This window comes from Lactuca sativa, chromosome 5 (genome assembly GCF_002870075.4).
Source record: "Lactuca sativa cultivar Salinas chromosome 5, Lsat_Salinas_v11, whole genome shotgun sequence".
NCBI lineage: Eukaryota > Viridiplantae > Streptophyta > Magnoliopsida > Asterales > Asteraceae > Lactuca > Lactuca sativa.
This window is the reverse complement of record NC_056627.2, coordinates 24,796,890-24,820,600: the sequence shown is the minus strand read 5'-3', so window position 1 is coordinate 24,820,600 and position 23,711 is coordinate 24,796,890. Positions and strand designations below refer to the sequence as shown.

Genomic DNA, 23,711 nt, shown 5'->3' with positions numbered 1-23,711 from the left:
TTTATAAGTTGAAAAACAGCTTAGGGTAATGTTCCAAGTCCATTTCCAGCCAAAATAGTCGAAGATATGCTGTCTGGGGGTCCAACTCATTGAGTGCATAAAGCAACTCGACGAGTAGGATCGCTTTGAACACTTTTAAGGAACGGACTCGTCGAGTCACCTAATGGAATCGCCGAGTCAGTTTCCCAGACCGCAAAAAACTTCGATTTTTAAGCAGATTTTTCAAGTATAACAAGAAAACAAGCCTAGTTTATGATACCACTATTGGGTTATGAGCATTCTAATAGTCCTAAGTGTACATGCAACCCTACATACCTTTGATCTATGTTTTGTCTATTATACATGCAAATATGAATATTCCAAGGTATTACCCTATCTAGCATACAATCTTTTGATACTTGGGTAATATAACAAGTTAGAATACTTACCTCTTGATGAGCTTGACTCCATGAAGCTCGAGAGCCTAGTGCCCCAAGTGTGACACCTCAAATGGTTCACACGACATTAAATGCACTTGGAATAACTTAGAGAGAAATGATACACATCATGAAATCGGCTAGCCCTCACCATTCATTCATAGTCTCTCATGGTGGCCTATTTTGACAAGAACAAGATGCTTATATAATGTGTCACAATTAGGGTTACACCATGTAAAACCTAATTGTCATGGCCTTTTATTTCCATGATCCATGTCTACAAAAACACCATGGAGCATCCACTGAGCATCCTATGGGTTTTAGCCCAACTTGATAATCCATGGAGCATTAGCCCACTATACAAGTATGGATGATTTACACAATCAACCCATATATTTAATTAGTCTCCTTTTGATCACTTAATTAATTCCAAATTAATTCTTGATCAATACTAATTAAATAATCTTATTAATATATGACCCTAATATGTGTGACCTTCCATATTCCTTAGGCTCCATGGGTTTAAACTTCCATGGATCATCAATGGGTTGTCACATGGATTTAGCCCAACCTAAAGAATCATGGATCATTGGCCCACACCATAAGAATGAATGATTTACCAAATCAATCCCCATATATTTAATTAGTCTCTTTTGATCACAACATTAATTCCAAGTTAATTTTTGATCAATTACTAATTAAATCATATGATTTCATACTACTATATTATAACTGATAATATATTAACAAATCATAAATAACCTCTTCTCAAAAGTCCATCCTATCAAATTGTCCTGGTTATATGCAACCCAAATGGACCATGCTACTCTCGGGTCAAGTACATACCGATTATAGTTATGGGCCTAGACACCTAATCCAACAAGGTATATATAAATACTTACTCCTGATCCCTTGCATCATCACCTGCTACATTAAGGATCATCTGGAATGCTCTTGCCTTTGGCATCTATGACATGCTTGGCTTTGTAGCTCCTTCTCTCTTTGGGCAGTCTTGCTTGAAGTGTCCATTTTCACCATACTTAAAGCATACTTCTCTCTTGGCTACACATTCGTTGGCATAGTGTCCAGTCTTCTGGAATTTGAAGCAGGTAACCTGTTTAGAGAATTTTCCAATGTGTTTCCTTCTGCACTTGTCACACCACTTTTCTTCATTGATATCCCCATACCTCTTGTTGTTAGATTCAGACTTTGGGAACCTATTTTTTTTGTTGGATATTGAAGACCCCTCAAACTTCCTTTTTTCCCCTACCTCAACTCTTTCTATACCCTTCTCCCTAAGTTGGGTCTCCACATTATTGGCTGCTCTAACGACTATCTTAATAGTAGTTGCCATTTTTACAGTTGCACCATAGTCCGTTAGAAATCTATTAGAAAACCTCTCAGAGTTCAGTAGGCACAAAGTAGGGGAATAACTTCATATTCTTGGTGAATGTGGTGCTGTACTCATCAATACTCATCTTTCCCTTCGTCAAGTTCTGAAACTCATTGTTTAGGTCTATCAGATCTACTTATGAGCTGTACTTCATTTTCAGCTGCTCCAAGAATGCTTCCGAAGACATCCTCATGGCTTCTCATTGTTAATATAGAATCATATGAATAATGAAATATTACAAACCTTACTGTAATGACTATGTCTAATCCATTCTTTCGGATCTAAAATGAACGGATTTACCTAATCCATACTCCCGGATCGGGTATGAATGACAATGTCTAATCCTTGCCCTTGGATCAATGACAAATGACTCTGCTCATTCCATATTATCGGACTAGGGACAAATGACTATGTCTAATCCATGGTCTCAGATTATTGACAAATTTTTGAGTTCTACCCTCCGTGAATATATCACCTGTACACTTAAGGACATACTACACAATATCCATCTTAATTAATTTAGGTTTATTCTATAAGTCCTAAATCATCATATATTTTCAAATATGTTCTTAACACATATTTCAGGCAATATCAAATATCTCACACATAAAAATATATTTAATACTTTAATTGATACTTGTATTAAATTCATGTTCTTGAAAAGAGAATATGCACTCACTTGTTAAAGTGACGATTCAAAATTCCGACAGCGCTTCGCTTCTAGCAATTTTATTTTCCTTTGACATAACCTAATATCATTATCACTAAGTGATGTGTGTAAAACCAACTCGTTTTATTCCTACTCTAAAAATATAATTTAAACACACAAAGGCAGTGAACCTGTCTCTTAGTGGTATATGAATAAGCAGGGTGTGGAACTCGAGGAATGAATATTAACCTAATAACTAATTTTAACCAACATGTAGTGAAAGTAAAAAAGTTTTCTCTAGTTTTACAAGACTAGAAGCTTGGACACACTAACTAACACACAATTAACTAATCAACTAAACCAAGTAGAAATTCACCAAATTTAATAAAAGGTTTCTGCTTAGGTTCAACTCATTCACTCCTATGGTTAATTTTATGGCAAAGCAATAGATTAATTGTTATTGGTTACCGACTGTAACACCGTAAGTTTCAAAACAAATTTTCATTTAAAAATAATCGTTAATTCTTAAAAACACTTTTCTTAAAATTCGAGTCATAATCGAATTAGAAAAACATAACTCCATTTTCACTTGCTTAATAAACCAGGATCCTCAAACCATGACTCTTTCTCTGGTGTGTACAATCAAGCTGGTGCCGTCCCGTGATCCTGAGAGAAACCTGAAACACATAACATAAAACACTATAAGCACGAAGCTTAGTGAGTTCCCCAAAATACCACACATAACACATATTAGCCACTCGAGGCTATAACTATGAGGGTTCGTGGACCCTACTCTATGAACCCTCTGGTTCTAACTTTGTGAACCTTCCGGTTCTAACTCTGGGAACCTTCCGGTTCTAACTCTGTAAACATCCACAGCATAAATCACATAGAAATAATGCAGTACAACACATAACATACATAGCATACAAATACTCTGTCACATAACTCTGGCTACCTACTCACAGTAAAGTATAGTGAGAAGACTCACCTGGCGAGCAGAAAGCAGATATCCCCACACTTGAATCTCGAACTCGCCACCGCTTAACACATAAGGCAAATACTCTTATGAATATAACTCTCGAGACTAGAATCAACCCTTTCTTGGCACCCTCTTAAGGGTAAAAGACCATTTTACCCCTCTCTTGGCCCAAAGGCCACATCGTTGACCAAACCTAAAAGTCAACAAAAGTCAACGGTCAAATTTGACCGGACTCGACGAGTGCACTAGGGCAACTCGGCGAGTCTATACGTGTCCACTAACTCCCTTGGATCCTCTCTTGACACATCGAGTATTTCTCTGACTCGACGAGTTTCACCTGGCATAAATCGCGGGGCCACCACGACTCAACTCGCCGAGTCTCAAGAACAACTTGGCGAGTTCCGGCTTGACTCAGTCCCCCTGAATCTCCCTGACTCACTGAGTCAACCCCTCAACTTGACAAGACCACTCGCTGAGTGGTTACGGGCAAACTTCATGCTACTCGCCGAGTCTGTTCTTCAGACTCGGCGAGTCCATGCCATGCATAACTCAAACTCACTTCTGAGGTCAGATCTGTTCCATACAATCATAGATCTGGCCTCCCCAGGCATGAAAATCACGTAAAGTCCAAACCTTGGTGCTCAAACAACAACTATTTGCTCCTAGATGATGTTTTAGCCCCATATCTCATGACTTTAGGTCAAAACTCCCATGAATCCTCATAAAGCTTAAGGAATAAGGCTTCTCTAGACCTCTATGGATCTCATCCCAAGCCTCATCACAAATAGGGACGAAATGGACATCAAATCTAACCAACAAAGGGGTCAAGAAACCCTAACCCCCATGTTTATCATGACAACAGAAAAGGAAGCCAAAATATACCTCCAAGATGATGCTCTAAGCTCCAAAATCGAAGGATGTCCACCTCCCTTGCCTCCTCTTAGCTAGAATCTCCTTTGCCTTGCTAAACAAAGCTTCAAAGGTCAACAATGGCCTCTTCTCTCTCCCAAAACGCTCAAAATCTCATTAGGGTTTCTCTCTGGGGTTGGTGGCCGCAAATGACGGCCATAAGCCCCTTTAAATAGGTCTCAAACCCTGTAAATTAGGGTTTCATTAAACAGCATGGACTCGCCGAGTCCAGACGCGAACCCGCATACAAAACCACGATCCTACTCGGCGAGTTTGGACTCCAACTCGCCGAGTCTCCTCACAATCACCCAAAAATAAATAATAAAATAATACTTGGGAATTCGGGGTGTTACACCGACTAAAGTGATTAGATTCGCATTTGCTATTACCAATCCTTAGAAAATCAATTAACTTAAGCAGTGATCAAGTGTTTAAGCTAATTAATTCCCTATTTCAATTATTCAGATTAAATAAGATTTGTAATTGGTTAATCAAATTACTAATTCAATTAGCCTCTTGTTGTTGGTTTATCAACAAGCTCACACATTAATTTACCCATTCTCTAATTAATCCTAGTTTCATATTTACTAGTCCTAGGCACATAACAAAGTGTTCACATAAATCATATGAGGTAAACAATTAAGAGACGTTCATGCAGCCTAATTGCCTTCCTATTAACAGAGAATATTTGTGGTTAATGCATAAGGATCTTTAACAAGCTTAATTTAAGAAAATCACCAATAAACAATTAATCAAACCATAAAATTAATCCATAGGAGTAAAATTTTCTTCCCTAAACAGAAACTAGTAAATTTAGCTCATGATTACAGTAGTTAAAAAGGTAAAAAAGAATGTAATCAACTTAAACATTGTTTAATTCAAAGATAAAGTGGAAAATTAAACCTAAGTCGCCTTGAATCTTCTTAGAATGAGAGATTAGGATTCTTCTCACGTTCTTCAGGTCTCCAAGGGTCTCCTTAGTCGCAAAGTATCTTCCAGAAAAGCCAGAAAAGATAGTGGACTCAGAATTTGACCTCTATTTATAAGATCCTCAAAACAGGGGCAACTCGTCGAGTAGATACCCAACTCGTCGAGTTTCTTTGCAAAATCCGTGTACGGCAAGGACTCTACATATTGCTTCGCAAACATTCGTGGAAACTCGTCGAGTAGACGCTTGGACTCGCCGAGTAGCTTCAGGTTTGTACTTCTTTATTCATTCTCCAGCTTCTAATTTCTTCTCCTTCCTCCTTTTTGCTCCCGAGCATGACTTCTGGATTGGAAATACAATTTAAACATTATTAAGTACCTTTTGACCATAATATGCAAATAATTAGCTAATAATTGATAAAAATATATACTAAATATATGGCTAAATATGCACATATCAAAATACCCCACACTTGACTATTGCTTGCCCCCAAGCAAAACTGAATTTTAGCACACTAGAATCACATGAGACAATCCCAATCAAACCCAACAATTATGCCAAGACCGCAACGCATGCATTTGTGTCTAAATCTTTCCTAAACGACCCGCTCCTCCTAAATACTCACAATCCTCATAAACACTTGCCCACTTCTTTCGAACAACGCTCATTTTATGCATCCCTCCGAATCCATCCTTAGAAAACTCCCTTAACCTCAAGGTATTTTTTGTTGAGCAACCCAAGCATACATAATCTTGACAATTACAAATTTCAATACCACTATGGAGCATTTTTTTTTTGAAATTCATCACTTTATTGATAATTTGAACTTTGATTTATTTGAATTCTTCAAATTTGCCACATTTTTGATTTTCTTTGATTTTTGGGTATCTTCAACTTTTTGGAATTTCTTCAGAATTTTTGATCTTTGATCTTCATACTTTGTACTCCAAAAATTCTTCAAACTTTTCTTGTAATTTTTTTTATTACATGTACCTCACTTTTTATCACTCAAAACGTACATGCTTAAGCAGGGGTGCTCAACTTCAACCTTTATTGGTTAAAGATAAAAAATTTCCTGGATACATTTCTGGTACACAATGCTAAACTTATTGCGATCCTGAAACTAAGTGAGGTCGTGTTTTTTTCTCATGATTTCACTAGAATAGGGAGGCAAAAAATGCACTAGAACGTATATATGCTCAACTAAACATTTGGGTCTTCTTGCAATCATCAAACATAACACTAGCATGGAATCCTGATTGCTTTTACCAAAATTTTCTAAATTAAGATCCTAGCAATATTACTGCAATTTTTTTTTAAAAGTAAGCCTAATTTAGGATTCTAAATTTACTAATATAACCAACCTCTTATCCCACACTTAATTCATGAAATGTCCCCATTGCATGTCATGCATGAAAAGCAAAATGCAAAAATAAAGAGGGAATTGGAACAAACTCCGCTGGGATAGCAGTGGCGAGGCTGATCATCTTCAATGTAGGTCCATCGTCAAATGAATTTAGACATAGGAACACTTATGCATGCCTTGGGTGTCATGTCTCGTGTGGTAAAACATGTAAATAGCTCCAATTATTAAGGAAAAAGCTCTCAGAAATCTCCAGTAATTAATCTTCATGATAATATGAGTAAAAACTGCAGCAAATGTGCCCAAAATCCGAATCATGAGAGTATAATCTTTAGTGAATCGTCGAGTAGAACGGAAACTCGGCGAGTAAATTGACTCCAATAAGAAAATCGTGATATTGCAAATGGACTCGTCGAGTCCAATATGTGCACTCGACGAGTAGAGCACTGAGTGGAAAAAATAATGTTCTGCTTTTGATCCTTTGCTAGTCTGCAGGAATATGACAATTCAACGACTCTTCTTTGATTTCTTCAGTAAATAACACATTTTGTCAGCCTTATTCGTAACGAACACGATCTTAAATTTGAAATTACATACTCTCATCTAGACCCGACCCTCACTCTAGCCTTGACCAATGAGACTCTTATATTGCATCCTAATCTTCAAACGTAAAACGAGACAAGGCAACCACAAGTAAAAGAAAACAAGCACACTCCTAATTAATTCTTAAATCCTAATCTGGGTTTGGTTCGTTGAGCCAAAGATGATATCATCGACATAGATTTGAACAATCATAAGGTGGTTACCTTCCTTCTTACGAAAGAAGGTTGGGTCAACCGAACCTTGTTTGAATTTTGATATCTTTAAGAACTTAGTTACCATTTCATACCATGCCCTAGGTGCTTGTTTCAGACCATAAACTGCTTTGTCCATAACATAATAGTGATTTTGGTACTTTTCATTGACAAAACTAGGAGGTTGCTCCACGTAAACTGTTTCTTCAAGTTCTCCATTCAGAAAGGCGCATTTCACGTCCATTTGGTAGACCTCGAAGTTCTTGTGTGCAGCATAGGCCAAAAATATTCGAACAGATTCCAGCCTCGCTACCGGAGCAAGAGTTTCCTCATAATCAATTCCTTCTTCCTGGCAGTATCCTTTCACCACGAGACGAGCTTTGTATCGAATCACATTGCCTTCCTTGTCCATTTTATTTCTGAATACCCATTTGAGACCAACAACTGAGGCATCTTTAGGAGTTGGAATGAGGCGCCATACCTTGTTTCTTTCGAACTCATTGAGTTCATCTTGCATAGCTTGAACCCAGTCAGAATGATCAAGAGCGGTATTTACTGTCTTCGGTTCAACTTTTGATACGAAAGAATTATACATGTAGAACTCTACTTTGGAGAATAGAGATGTTTGCTTTGCCTTCAGTTGAGATCGGGTGAGGACCTTTTCAGAGACATTACCCAGTATCTGAGATACAGGATGATCTATGGTCCATTTAACAAGAGGAGGGTAATTTGGATCATAGGATGGATCCAACTCAGCATTGACCATTTCTTCCAATTCAGATTGACTATCGTCATCGTAAAATATATCGGAGTTCTCCCCCTCGACAGATGAGCTTTCGGGTGCTACAGGTCTTTCGGGTGCTGTTGAGCTTTCGGGTGTTATTGAGCTTTCGGGTGGAATTGAGCTTTTGGGTGGAACTGGAATAGAATTCTCCCCCTGAAAGTGTGAGCTCGGTTGTTTTGAAGAAAGTGGGATCTCCCCCTCAACTGAAGCGCCTTGCTGATGAGGTTCGTTTGGAACTTGTTCTCTTTCACACATTCGTTTGGCGGCATCTTCGACAATTTGCTTAAGATGGTCAACTTTGTTGTCTGCTGCCTTGGCTTCCGAGAGAGTAGCTTTCTCAGGTTCATCGAATAATTCCACAAACTGATCGAACATGTTAGCAATCAAGGCCGTGACTTGACCTGTTTGAGAGAAAATCTCTCCAATTGCTTCTTCAGTAGCCTTTAGCTTTTTGACGTAGTTATCATCGAAAGTCACATAATATGTTTCTTCGATCTTCCTAGAATGCTTATTTAAGACCCGGTATGCTTTTGAAGTAAGAGAATATCCCAGAAAAATTCCTTCATCAGCTTTAACGTCAAACTTGTTATGATGTTCTTTGGAGTTGAAGATGAAGCATCGTGAGCCGAACACATGGAAGAATTTTACGTTCGACTTCCTGTTATTGATGATCTCATAAGGAGTAAGAGAGAAGCGCTTGTTGAGATAAGACTTGTTCTGCGTAAAACATGCTGCAGCAATAGCATCAGCCCAGAAATATAAAGGAAGAGAAGCAAAACTTAGCATCGTTCGGGCCGCCTTACATAAGGATCGGTTTCGTCTTTCGACAATACCATTCTGTTGACGCGTGTAGGGGGGCTGAGAAGTTGTGACTGGTTCCTTTTTCTGCTAAAAAGTATTCAAATTCTCTGTTCTTGAACTCCATTCCATTGTCGCTTCTAATGTTGCGAACGACTTTTCTCAGTTGCACTTCAACCTGCTTAATGAACATCTTTAGCTTAAGAGTAGCCTCAGATTTGTGCTTCAGAAAGAACACCCATGTAAAACGTGAAAAATCATCAACAATAACAAGAATATACTTGCTACCGCCAATGCTTTCGATTGATGATGGACCACACAAGTCAATGTGAAGCAACTTAAGTGGTTTAACAACTTTTGTGTTTATAATGGATGGGTGACTTTGATGACTTTGCTTCCCCATTTCACACGCAACACACAAATGTTCTCGATCAAACTTGAGCAATGGGAGACCCCTAACATGACCTCCTGTGACAAGCTTGTTGATGTCTTTGAAGTTGAGATGGGAGAGCCTTCGGTGCCTCAACTAGCTTTCGTCAGAATGAGCTTTGGATAAAAGACATATAGCTGGATTTCCTTTGATTGGTTTGAGATTGAGAGGAAACATTTTGCCTTTGCGTTCTGATTTGAGAATTACCCTTTTTTATTTCTTCTCTATGATTTCTGAACCTTCATCGTCAAATGAAACTTTAAGACCGGTACCTCCTACCAGTTGAGACACACATATGAGATTATGATGTAGCCCTTCAACGTACGCCACCTTTGTTATTGTAAAGTCTCCATTAGTTATCATACCATAATCCTTTATCGTTCCATAAGAGTTGTTGCCGAACTTGACATTCCCACCATTCTGAAGAGATCGAAACTCCCTTAGCTCTTCCTTCCTCCCTGTCATGTGACGTGAGCAGCCACTGTCAATGTACCATTCTTCGTCGAGAAACATCAACAAGATATGTTCTTTTTATTAATGTTGTTTCATCGTTTCTCTTAATAGTGAAAACTTTGATTTTGTTAGGGTTAGTTACAGACGTTTTGGTTTCAAATTTTGGTGGTTCGGCATTAGTCTGCTTTCGATTTTCCTGGACTGAGGAAATCTTCGATTTTCCTTTCAAGTTCGTTGAAGAATTTGAATTTTGTGCACGAACGGAATTGGGTTTAGAAGAGAATTGAGAATGAGAAGAATTGGAATGGGAATTTCTTCTGACTTGTGATTCGAAATGACCCTTTTGTTTATGGTCATGGGAGGGACCGAACCTAGACGTTCGGTAGCTTTTGCTTTCGGGACCGAATCTGTCCTTTCGGTTGTTGTAGCTTTCTGAACCGAACCTAACCTTTTTCCTCTGACTTTGAATTTCTATCATGATAGGAGAAATGGGCGTTTTGAGATTGCCAAAACGGCTTTCGCTCTGAGAGATTCTTTTTGTATCTCAGATTCCTTTGCTGCTTTTGATTTTTCACTTGTTTCGGCTGTCTGTGGATGTTAGCCTTTTGTTTCAGCTTCTTGTCAGCCGGTTCACTTTTCACAGATGATGTTTCGCTTGTGGAAGTGACTTCTTCTACAAGTATTTCTTTTGTGCCACTAGTGCTTGGCACGTCAAAGCTGTCAGGCTTGTTCAGCGGCTCTGGTACATATCTTCCTTTGGTTTTCCAGGACGTTTGCTCTGACAAACCAACTGTTTCGTCGACATTATCTATAGGAGCAGACCAGAAGAACTCATCACAGCCATTTGTGTTATCTTCGTTCACTATGGCAGTGAGTTTGGCTATTTGATGTTTGGTTACTCCTATGACTTTATACACCTGATTTGGAGTAGTTCTAACCTTCTGGTACACAACAACCTTTTCTTCAAGAATCGGGGACATATTTTGGGACAAACGAGCAAACTCCACAGAATTTTCAGAAATCAGATTTTTGTGGTTTTTGGGTTCGCTCTTGAGAAACTCAGAACAGTCGACTGCATCCTCTACAGAAATTTCACTCATATCATCGTTCTCATTAAGTTCAGATGCGTTTTCAACATCAATTTTATTTTCTGAACTTAAATTGGCACTCAATGAGTCAAATTTTTGTATGGTTTCGGTCCTTAGTTTCAACTTATCGTTTTCATCCAAAAGATTTTTCAACATGTCCTTATGGTCTTTGGACTTTATAAAAGATTCTATTTTGTCCAGACCGTACATATAAGTAGGATTCACATCATCAGACAATACAACACTTTCACAGTTGTATGTTTCAGCATCGATTTCATCCTCCTTAAACTCAAGGAAGGGTAAAATCATGCGATGTATTTTCTGCCCTATTTCACAATTCAGATGCAGTTGACTAATGTTAGCATAAAGTCTTTTAGCAATCAAACAAAAAACATTTTTTTGTTTTAGAAGTTTCAAATTGTCTCTTTGTAAAGAAATGGTTTCATCCTTAGACTTAATCAGCTCTGACTCCTTCTGCTCAATCCACATCCTTCGCTCCTCACTCTTGGATGACACCCTGCTTATTTGGTCAGTTAGGTTAGAATTTGTGACCCGTGTTTGAGTTAAACAACTATCCAGATTTGAGATTCTTGAATTTAAGTTATTTAATTCCTTTTCATATGATTTCTGTGGAACTTTGAACGAGATAAAAAGAGACAGTACCTTCTTGATCAATTCATCAAGTTCATTGATCTGCACACAGAGAGGTTTTGCTGTGAAGCATAAGTCCTCTCGCTCCTTGGTGTCCTCATTTCCACCATCTGTATTGTATCCCCTCATGTGAGATACGTCAGTCACCATCAAACACTTTCTATTGCTTTCACCACCTATTGCGACATACGCCTTTCCATGCGATGGCTTTCTCACCTCATCATCTTCTGAGTCAGTCGACCACACCTGTACGCCACCGAACTCGTCATCCTCTGCCGAACCCTGTACAATAAGAGCATTCATAGAAGGATTAGTAGCAGCTTTCTTCCTCTTGATCTCTTCCAGCTTTTTCACCAAGACAGCCTCTTCATCTTTTTCCTCATCTTTCTCTTCCATTTTCTTCAGAACACAATCTTTGGCATAATGATTCTTTCCTCCACAGTAGTAGCAGTTGACACCAGAATCTCCTTCCACCTTCGCCTCTTTCTTTGGTTCCTCATTCTTCGGCTCCTCCCTTACCTTTTCTGAACTGTAGCTTCCCTGTCAATTTCGGTTCTTATTGGTAGGAAACCTCTTCTTGATGAACCTTTTTGGATTGGACACCATCATAGCATAATCTTTTGAAGTAAGATCGTATTCCTCCAGGTTCAGATCTTTATCTTCTACTACGTTTTTGCTTTTGGATAGGAGCGCCAAGGACCCCAAGTTGGAGACCACATTCTTCTCTTGCATCACAATCTTTTCTTGGGATTTCAGAATTCCCACCAGTTTCGCCAGCGAATATGACTTGAACTGCTCGTGAGCTTTAACTGTAGACACAACAGCTTTCCATTCGGATCTTAAGCCATTCAGAAAGGTGACCTTCTGTTCAATCAGCTTCCTTTCGATATCATGTTCGATCATCTTGCTAAGAAGATGATTGAAGCGATCAAACGTTTGAGTAACAGACTCATCGGAATTTTGCTTAAATTCTCTAAACTCTGACAAAAGCAAAGTCTGAATGGAGTGCTTTAAATCTTCATCTGTAGAATACAGCTCTCGCAGCCGATCCCAGATTTCTTTAGCTGTACTGCAGGAACTCACCAACCTAAACGTGTCAGACTGAAGAGCGAATCGGATCAGTCTCAATGCTTTGATGTTGCACTGAAACGTCTCCTTTTCGTCTTGAGCCACGTCTTTCACATCTTTTAATAGATCATTATACTCTTTTTGAGTTTTAATGATTCTGGATGTTCCTGAATGAGCAAATGGTCCAGACACAATAGCTTCCCAAATAAGATACCCATTATCTTCAGAACCGATGACATATTCTTCAAAATGATGCGCCCAAACTTCGTAATCCTGGGTGTAAAGAATAGGAATCTTTGTTGTTGATCCAATACTGTTTGAGATGTTGATAGGATTAGATTGAGAATCGTCCATGCTTGATTTATTTACCCGTTTGAAAGATCAGACTTGTAATATGTAATATTAGGGAAAAACGAATAAATACTAAGATACGACAATTATGGAGTGATGGCTCAATAAATATCAGTTAATGCGGAATAAACCCTAATCACTTCTTTCACAGAAGAGATGTGTATGAATTACACAACCTCCTGCTCTGATACCAATTGATGAGTTTATAAAACTCTTTGATTGATTAGATCTTATAACAGGCGAATCAAGAAAGTAATAACAGATAGACAAAAACACAAGAATGGATCTAAATGAGTAGAATGATTTGATTAACTCAATCCTCAGCAGTGCTCGATGAAGAACTTCTGCTGTAGAGGATTCTAGGGTTACAAAAGATAAGAACGTAAACGCTTATAAAAATCTCTATCAAATCTTACCTAATCTTCCGTTAAAGAATGCATGCAAGCATCTATATATAATAACCCTACAAAGAACTCACGGATGGACAGGCCCATACCGGAGACAAAACTGGACTAGCTAAAGAGCCCAAAGACGCAACACTAATCTAGACCTAACACAAATTAAAAACATAAACTTTCAATCTTCTTCAATATCATCTCCTCTAGCTCCACTCCCACTTGCTTGATTGTTCCTCTTCTGCACACGCTCCTCCTAACTCATCACATACGGGATTCCAGGCCCGGGCGTCGGTGCAATATTCATTTGTTCAAATAGATAAACAAATGATTCATTACTGTAGTTAATGCTCGGTCAATGTCATCCAAGTTCCTCCTTAATGCCTCCTATGCTTAACTCTCCTTCTCGGTTCCTTGGGTACAATCACCTCGTCCTCATTTGGGACCCCAAATGTATCCCCACCAAGCTTCTCAACAATACTCGCCCTCCTAAATAATGTAGTGCTAAACAGAGGGGGAGAAATCATTTTCAATGCCATTTCTTCTTGCCTATCCAAAATCCCATAAGACCCTGCCAATCTCGTAACAAACATACCCCCATGAATTTTGGAGGTAATTCTTTCCTTGACCGCTCCTTCCGCAATGTACTTTGCCATGCAATAAGGCAAGTTGCAAAAGACGTCCGGTGTGATAATACTCCACATATAGAAAATGCCAAGAGTGGGGACTTTGTCATCATCCTTCCTCATGTTGATGGTGCTAGCAACGAGACGGTGGATAAGATGATGGCAGGGTGAACGGATAAAGCCTTCTTGGGTGGAAGATGGAATATAGACCTGGTTGGCAATAGTATGCCACAAAGTAGAGGGAACAACTCCCTCAGGTAAATCCTTATGGAATTGATCCAAAAATGCCTCAAAATCCTCCGACATGATCACATTTTGATCATAAATCCCAATCCTCCATGCAAGCTCCGATGTGCTACATTGGCGCAACTCTCCTCGAAGGCAAAGATTTATAATATTTGGGCTATGGTAATCGTTACCACCCCGGAATGATATGGTAGCAAAGAACTCTAAGCATAGCTCTTGAAACATGGGTTCTTGCATCTTGAATAGCCGAATCCACCCATCACAAATGATTGTTGGTCTCCTATTTACGTAGGACTTTACCAAGTAAGGGGTTAGTTCCTCATCCAGCCCCGTCTGATTCATCTAATCCCAATTAATGGCATTGTGAACATATATATCCTTCTGTTTCAGTGTTTCAAGCTTGCTTCTTGCACGAACTTGTGAACTTTTTGAGGTAATTTGTAGGAAGTTAAGCCATGGCATGTCTCCATATCCACCTCTTCTTGAGATCTGGCCACGTCTAGACATAATTCCTACAAAACAAATCAAGAAAACAACAAACTAAACCCAGAACATATTAAACATAAGCAAAACAGGTCCACTGTGAGATGTACTCGCTGAGTTCATGAACTACTCGGCGAGTTTTATGAACTACGAGTTCATTTTCCAATCGGTTCAGATTAATCCATCCAAACACTATAATTTGTACATGGCTTTTCTATTCTAAGTCTATTAAGCATAAATTCACAGGAAATTCTGTCCAAAACCTCCTAATTTGTCCTAAAATCAAAACCCTAGATTTGGAGTAAACCCCCAAATCCGATTTTCTGCAAAATACATACAACAATCTGTCCAAGTTATGATCTTTAGTAAGAATAAAGCAGAAAAATGTTACCTTTTTGCTTGTAAGAGGAGGAACTAGCGAAAACTTGAAGAAGTTGCTTGAGAGAGAACTTTGCTCGGCATGTGTAGGTTGGGAGGCAACTGAACGAAAGTGAATAGGGTAAAAGAGAACCCTATTTACAGTTTGTAAAAAAAAAATTCAGTTAAATTTGTGGACTCGCCGAGTAGGAGTGCCTACTTGCCGAGTAGAAGCGCGAATCTGCGGCTTTGCATGAATTTCAGGAAGGACTCGCAGATTTGGAGTGAAAGACTCGACGAGTTGCTCAATCAGTTTAACTAAATTTCGATTTTTAAGCCACCACCCCACACTTGAGCATTACTTGGCCTCAAGCAATCATTTTAAGCATAATTTCAGAAGAAAATTGATAAAAATAGATCCTAAAAGTGAAAAAAAAACAAAGGAATAGAATGCAAACTCTATGGAGTCATTAGCTGGACTCCTTCCCGCTTACGTTTCTGTAATCCCTTCCAGCACCAGCTCTTATTCAAGTTCTTCATTTCTCGAAATTCCTCCTTCATATCTTTTCACCCTATGACAATTGACTTTGAAAGGAGTTCCATCTCTTGATATTAGCTCAATAGCTCCATGTGGAAAAAAATTCTTCACTATAAATGGACCATCCCATCGTGTCTTTAGCTTGCCCGGAAAAAGTTTGAGCCTTGAATTAAAAAGTAACACCTTTTGTCCTTCATGAAAGTCCTTATTACCTTTGAGTCCTTTATCATGCCAATTCTTGGTCTTTTCTTAGTAAATCAAGGAACTAGTGTATGCCTCATTCCTTAGTTCTTCAAGGGCATTCATTTGCATCAATCGGTTGTTTCTAAGTTCGGCCAAATCAAAATTGCACATCTTTAAAGCCCAAAATGCTTTATGCTTAATCTCAACTGGAAAGTGGCAATGCTTCCCACAAACCAACCTATATGGTGTAGTACCAATAGGTGTTTTGAAAGCTGTTCTAAACGCCCAAAGTGCATCATCAAGTTTATCCAACCACTCCTTTCTATTACTTCCAACCGATCTTTCTAATATTCTCTTCAATGCCCTATTTGTAACTTCAGTTTGCCCACTCGTTTGACGATGATATGATGTTGAAAATCTTGATCACTAATTAGAGCCTTTGGAACTCGAAATCTTGAAAATAGTTTCTTGAGAAAACGTACCACTACTCGAGCATCATTCGTGGGTAATGCTTGTGCCTCTGCCCATTTGGATACATAATCGACTGCTACCAAAATGTATTTATTTCCCTTTGACATTGGGAAAGGTCCCATGAAGTCAATTCCCCAAACATCAAATATTTCTCAAACTTGAGTTCTTTTTTGGGGCATCTCGTCTCGTGATGAAATGTTTCCCGATCTTTGGCATGAATCGAATTCTTTGACAACTTTTGTAGCATCTTTAAAGGTAGTAGGCCAATAAAACCCGAATCAAAAACCTTCTTGGCTGTATATTGCGCTCCATGATGTCCTCCGGTGGGCCTGCTATGACAATGCTTCAAGATTTCCCAACTTTCTTTCCTGGACACACATCTTGTTATCATACCATCAGCATAGCTACGAAAGAGGTATGGCTCGTCCCAAAAGTAATACTTAATTTCTGAATAGAACTTCTTCTTTTGTTGGCAGGTCAAGTCTTTTGGGATGTATTCACTAGCTAAATAGTTAGCTATATCTGCAAACCATGGAATCTCTCCTGCTATAAGCAATAAATATCCTTTGGGAAATTCATCTCCAATCTTGCTTTCTTCTAACTCTTCCAAGTACGGGTTTTCCAATCTCGATAGATGATCGGCATCCACGTTTTTCATCCACTTCTTATCTCGTATTTCAATGTCATATTCTTGTAGCAGCAGCACCCAACGAATCAACCATGGCCTAGCATCTTGTTTAGGAAAAAGATACTTAAGGGCAGAATGGTCAGTAAAAACTATGGTTTTTGGAAAAACCAAATATGAGTGAAATTTATCAAATGCAAAAACCACTGCTAGTAGCTCCTTTTCTGTAGTAGTAGTGTAGTTCTCTTATGTTGGGTTCAAGGTATTACTTGCATAGTAGATCGGCTGAAAATACTTGTCAATTCTTTGTCCCAAAATAGCTCCCACCGCAAAGTCACTAGCATCACACATGAGCTCAAATGGAAGACTCTAACTTGGAGCTACCATAATAGGTGTTGTAGTCAACTTTTCCTTCAACAAATGAAATGCATCAAGATATTCTTTATAAAAGTTTAATGGGGCGTCCTTCAAAAGAAGTTGAGTCAAGGGCCTTGTGATCTTCGAAAAGTCTTTAATAAAGTGCCTATAAAACCCCGCATGGCGTAAAAAGATTCTTACCCCCTTGACATTTGTTGGAGGTGGTAATTTGGCTATAGTGTCCACCTTCGCTCTATACACCTCTATCCCCATCCTCGAGACCTTGTGTCCCAGCACAATTCCTTCCTTCACCATAAAATGACACTTCTCACAATTAAGGACAAGGTTGGTCTTCTCACATCTTGCTAACATTAGATCTAAGTTGGACAAACAATCTTCAAAAGAGGACCCGAAAACCGAAAAGTCATCCATGAAAACCTCCATAAACTTCTCGATCATATCATGGAAAATGACCATCATACACCTTTGGAAAGAAGCCAGTGCATTGCATGACCCAAAAGGCATGCGTTTACATGCAAATGTTCCACTCGGGCATGTAAAAGTAGTCTTCTCTTGATCTTGTGGGTCGATTAGAATTTGAAAATACCCTAAAAAACCATCGAGAAAGCAATAATATAGATGCCTCGATAGCCTCTCGAGCGTTTGATCAATAAATGGCAATGGAAAATGATCCTTGCATGTGACATCATTTAGTTTCCTATAGTCGATGCAAACAAGCCACCCGATAAACGTTCTTGTTGGAATTAATTCGTTATTTTCATTTGCTACCACCGTCATTCCTCCTTTCTTCGGTACCACCTGCACCGGACTCACCCACAGGCTATCAAAAATTGAGTAAATAATCCCGACAACTAATAGTTTCACCACCTCCTTTTTCACAACTTCTTGCATGTTCGAGTTTAGTCTTCTTTGGTGTTGAACTACATGTTTAGCCCCATCTTCTAAGTTAATTTTTGAAAGCAATAAGCTGGACTAATTCCCTTGATGTCGGTTATCTTCCATGCTATAACCCCTTGCCTCTTCTTTAGTACCCCCATAACACTTTCTTTCTCATGTTTGGCCAAATCAACAACTATAATTATAGGTTTTTGTTGACCGTCTTCAAGAAATGCATACTCCAAGTGATCTGGTAGTGCTTTCAGCTCAGTTTTCATGTTCTGGACGTTGCACACGTCAAGTCTAGTGAGGGGACTCGTCGAGTCCTGGGCAAATTTCACGACTGATCGGGATTCTTTGGATGGAATCATCGAGTCTACTCAGCGAGTAAACTGTTCAGTACTTTTGGTCAGCTCATTATAATCAGCTTCCTCAAGCAGTCTCTTTATTGCGACTAATTATTTGTCTAAATTCATCATAATTTAAAGCCTTCTTCAAGATCTATCAAGTAATAATCAGCTAAGCAGGTAAGTTGGGAGGCAGTCGTCTTGGCGTATAGCCTTTCTTAAATCCAACAACCAAGCTAACGTGAGCATTCTAGACACCTCTCCCATAAGTAGATCAATGAGTATAATGACTTAGAATCACTGATAAATCTTTGTTACCGGTTCATAATGATGATAATGAATGTAAACATATGTTATACTTAAAGTATGGTAAGCTTGACTAAAATTATAGGTGGTTTTGCGAGAAATTGGACTTCACGCTGTCGGAACTTCTAAACCGAGAGCTCTAGTTCTCGGCGCTTTCTGACACTTCGGAGCTTCACTAATAGCCCTAAGGTAGTTCTAGAACAAAACCTAAGGACCTTGGGTGTTTGGGAGAGAATGGAATGGAAAGGTGTGAAGAAATGAGTGAAATTCGGCTCTATTTATAGGCTGCCTAGTGGCCTCAAGTCGTGAGACATGTCTCTCACGTCGTGAGCATGCGTAGACACCAAGGCTTCACCTATGGTGCTGACATGTGGCACTGGATGCTGGTAAAAATACAGATCTTTAAAAATTTATAACTTTCGCATACGAGATCTGTTTTTGACGATCTTTATATTCATGCATAGCCATTTATGAGTACTACAACTTTTCTTTTGGCCCTATTTTTTGGGTTTTGAGCATTCTAACACTCCTAAGTGTACATGCAACCCTAAATACCTTGGATCTATGTTTTCTCTATGATACATGCAAATATGAACATCCAAGGTATTATCCTAATCTAGCATACAAAACAATGAGTGTAACAAGATAGAATACATACCTCTTTGATGTAGAAAGTCTTCATGAAGCTTGAGTGCCTAGTGCCCCAAGTGTGACACCTCTAATGGTTCACACAACACCAAATACACTTGGAATAACTTGAGAGCAATCTACACTTCATGAAATCGGCTAGCCCTTCTATTCCTCACTCTAGTGGCCTATTTTGTCAAGAATAAGATCTTTATATAGTGTTACAATTAGGGTAAACCCTAACTGTCATGAATTTCCATTTCCTTGGATCCATGGGTTCAAATACACTATGGAGCATCCATGGACCATCCTATGGGTTTTAGCCCAACTTGATTATCCATGGAGCATTAGCCCACTATACAAGTATGGATGATTTACACAATCAACCCATATATTTAATTAGTCTTCTTTTGATCACTTAATTAATCCTAGATTAATTCTTGATCAATACTAATTAAATAATATTATTATTCTTATTATTAATATACTAGAACTTATAATATATTAATAACCATAAGTGTCTTATATCTCTCATTATAGTCTATCCAAGTACATGATGCCATGCAACCCAAATGGACCATGCCGAGTTGGGTCAAGTCTTACCAATTATAGTTATAGACTTAGACATTAATCCAACAGTCCCCCACTTCGATAAGTCTAAAACTATTATTATGTATGACTTCAGGAACCAACTGGCAATCGTAGCTCTCAAAAGCTTCTGTCGAACTCTAACCTTGTCGATGAACTCTGACCTTTGTCAATGACTTGTCCATTAGATAAGGGATCATATATTCCTCCATTCTAGATATCATATGGACTGAGACATGGATTATAATCATTCTCTCTGTCCATTTGTTGTTTCCCGATTTCCGATTTATGACGACTGACTAATTGAACAAATCAAATCAGTCCTGGCCCGGCCGAGCACTTCCATTTGTCATCATCAAATCATCGAGGGGCCCACATATATCGCTTTTATCCCGAAGGTAAAAGGAATGGATAAACTTCGACTCATATGGCTTGTTCTACTACTTGTTGAATCATACACAAAGGCACGTTTTATAGCACTGAGTTACCAAATGCGTTTTCGTGCAATCAATGTACAACCAACTCATAGTAACAACTCATATCTCTATGTTTGAAGAATATAAGATATTATTGTCTCATGATCACTCGTGATAAAATCCATGAAGTGATTCCAATGAGCGCGGGTTGAATCCAATACTCAGAACTTATTAGCACTCATGAGTGTTGTAGCCCTTTGTCCAACACCTTAGACCTCTACAAGCCAACCCATGACAGTCTTAATTCATATCTACTTCCAACATATGACTGACTGTGGATGGTTTGAATAACTTAGTCATTCCGGAAGAATAACCTAGTTCTGGAAGTCAAAACATGCAAAATGAAACACAATAATAATTGAATCCAATATGGTATCAAAACCTATGAACATAAATAAAACACCTTTTATTTATTACCATATGATTACATATTATTCATTGTATACTGTTTCAGCTATCAACTTTATTCTTGAATTTAAAACAATAGTTGTCCCATGCTCCAAGCATGTACATTATATTTTCTAAACACTAGTCATGCCATACACCAAGTATGCATACTATGTTTGTCTATGATCTTTACTTTGTGAACTAGATCCATTGAACATAACTTCAATGATTCTCTTTTCACACTCCCAAATCCTTACTGCAAATGCAAGAATTCCAAATTCATGCCATTTACTGAAATCTGTTAGATTCTAAACTTATATGCATTGAACCTATTGTAATGATTATGCACAAAGTCAGAAGGACTTGACAACAACCATTACAGACCATTCCAAAGGAGATCAGCTCCTTAGAAACATCCTTCTTGCATTAAGTTTCCTAATCTTAAATAGATTGAAAATTCTAACTTTGAAACATTTCCAGATTCTATTTTGACTATCACTTCTAAACAAGAGTTGCCTCCTTACAGACTATGTCAATATGGTCCTTCCAGAATTATCACTATACTTCCAACTGTCCTTGAGCACCCAATCGTTGGTAAACCTTAGATTGTCCTCGACAACTGTTTAATCCTTTTTAGTCACATTCAATTCTAGAGCTTTTCCCTTCTTAATGCCCCAGGCATTTGGAAAAACTTAGAACGGATGAATATAGCACATGTAATCGATCCTATATCCGAAGCATATGGGACACGATTCATGATGTCTCACATAAAGACTAAACCAGTCTTTTGCTATAACATTTCCATTTCAATTTGCCAAGTTCTCATAATTCAGATTATGAAAAGAGATGCCGTAATCATAATCGAATTTTAGAACGCAAATAATGGACTCATATACAAAATTTCCTTATGTTGAGCCATTCCAACATGAAATTCATATATATCCTTGACTGAATGATTAAAACCTCACGATCTAAGCTTATAGATTTGAGATGAAGTATAATTTCCTCTCCCTTAATTATAGCAAAACAACTCTTTCCCAATTGAAACTTTTGTTTTTCTATAATTAACATTGCTAACTTGCAATACTTATCATAATTATCATGCTCCCACTAACATGATGATTAATAGCATAACACTTATGCTCCCACTAGCTTTGACATGTACTCAGAAATCAGCTGGACTTCTAGAAATCAATACTTCATTGACTTTCTTACCAAAGTTCAGATTTCTGATACTAGATTGTTTTGATAAGACTTTATCAAAATCATACACCTTCCCTTAGATAGCACACTTGTGTGTCTAAACAATTATGAAGAGGGATGTCGTAATCATAATGGTTAGACCATTTTGCCACTTCTCACAAGTCCAGGTTAGTGTGCCAGTAAACCACACACGCTCCACTAACGAATTTGAGAATGCAAATACCATAATTGCTATCTAGCTAAAATCTACTTAGTGAAAGTGTTTCCTCACCATTATTTTCATGAATCGGAGAGAAACCTTATGACACTTAGATTTAATGGTGTATGTGTTCTTATCCATGTGAATTGTCAAAACCATAATCACATGAATAGGTTAGTAACAAATCCAAACTCATATGGATTAAACTTAATCTTAACTTCTTGCCACCTGGCAGCTCAAGGGCCTGCCATTGCTTCCAAGTTGTTGTGCAACACATTGAGAACTCTAAGAAATCATATGCAAAGCCAACTTTAACTGGAATGGGCACAGAATATGTCAACACGATAGGTTATAAACCTCAAGTCGTGTGCTAGTGAAGAACTTCAGGTTTTATTCTTGATTAGTTCTTGAGACTTTCAAGACCTTTAAGACTCCCACTGTCCTCTAGACCTATAAGACTCCCTTGTCAAACATCCAAGAGATAGTGATGATTCTAATCAAGACAAACACTTCACACAATTGGCCTAAGTTGGTCTTTGTTTTATCCAAAACATCACAACTTACCAATTTCAAAAGTACAAGAGTAGAAAACTTTTACTCTTACATTTGACAAGTGTTTTAAACCTTCTTTAATACATGTCACTCAAATTACAATCTTGGAGTATGACTCTAAGACTTGTATTGGAACGAAGTATGACTCATCTTCTTGAGTTAGCCACTTCACCAATTTATAGCTCCTCTTCTTAGCTATAAGAAAGCACTTAGAGGATGAATTGTGATAAGGTCTCTAAATTATTAAGATGATCATAAAAACTGATACTAAAGTACTCTCCCATCTTTTCATATTTGAGAAACTTCTATCCTTCTGCCTAATTTGATTCTTCTTATTCGCTCTGCCATACATTGGAACCTTTTTCCAATGTCTCAGAGTTACACTTAAGCTTGTAAGTATAATCATATTTACTGAGCTTTAGTAAACTATGACGAATAGTCTTATCAATCTTTTGTGGTGGACTTAATCAGTGCACAAGAATGTGTACTCGATCCCTTAGTCTGTTACTTGACTCACACATCCATGTGAACAAGTAGTTAGTCTTAATTTTTCCAATACTTGAAAGTTCTCATTCATCATGCTATACAACTTGCATGATTCCAATTTCCAGTCCAATTGAAACTTGGGTGATGAGAATATTTCCTTATTTCGTAAATTTAGACATTACCACAAATGAAAGAATCAATTTCATGTTTCCACTATTGCTATTAATGAAATCATATAAGCAACAATTTTTCCTCAAATGCCATTGTAAGGATATTTTAAAATAAATAAAATCTAAAATTTTCTT

The 23,711-nt window shown here is 38.1% G+C and overlaps 1 protein-coding gene across 1 annotated transcript; it reads right to left on the bottom strand.

Moving 5' to 3' along the window:
• Positions 1-1,383: 1,383 nt before the first annotated feature.
• Positions 1,384-1,770, bottom strand: LOC111893960 (uncharacterized). Its single transcript, XM_023890033.1, has one exon. The coding sequence runs from the start codon at positions 1,768-1,770 to the stop codon at positions 1,384-1,386; it is 387 nt and encodes a 128-aa protein (XP_023745801.1).
• Between the last annotated feature and the right edge of the window lie 21,941 nt (positions 1,771-23,711).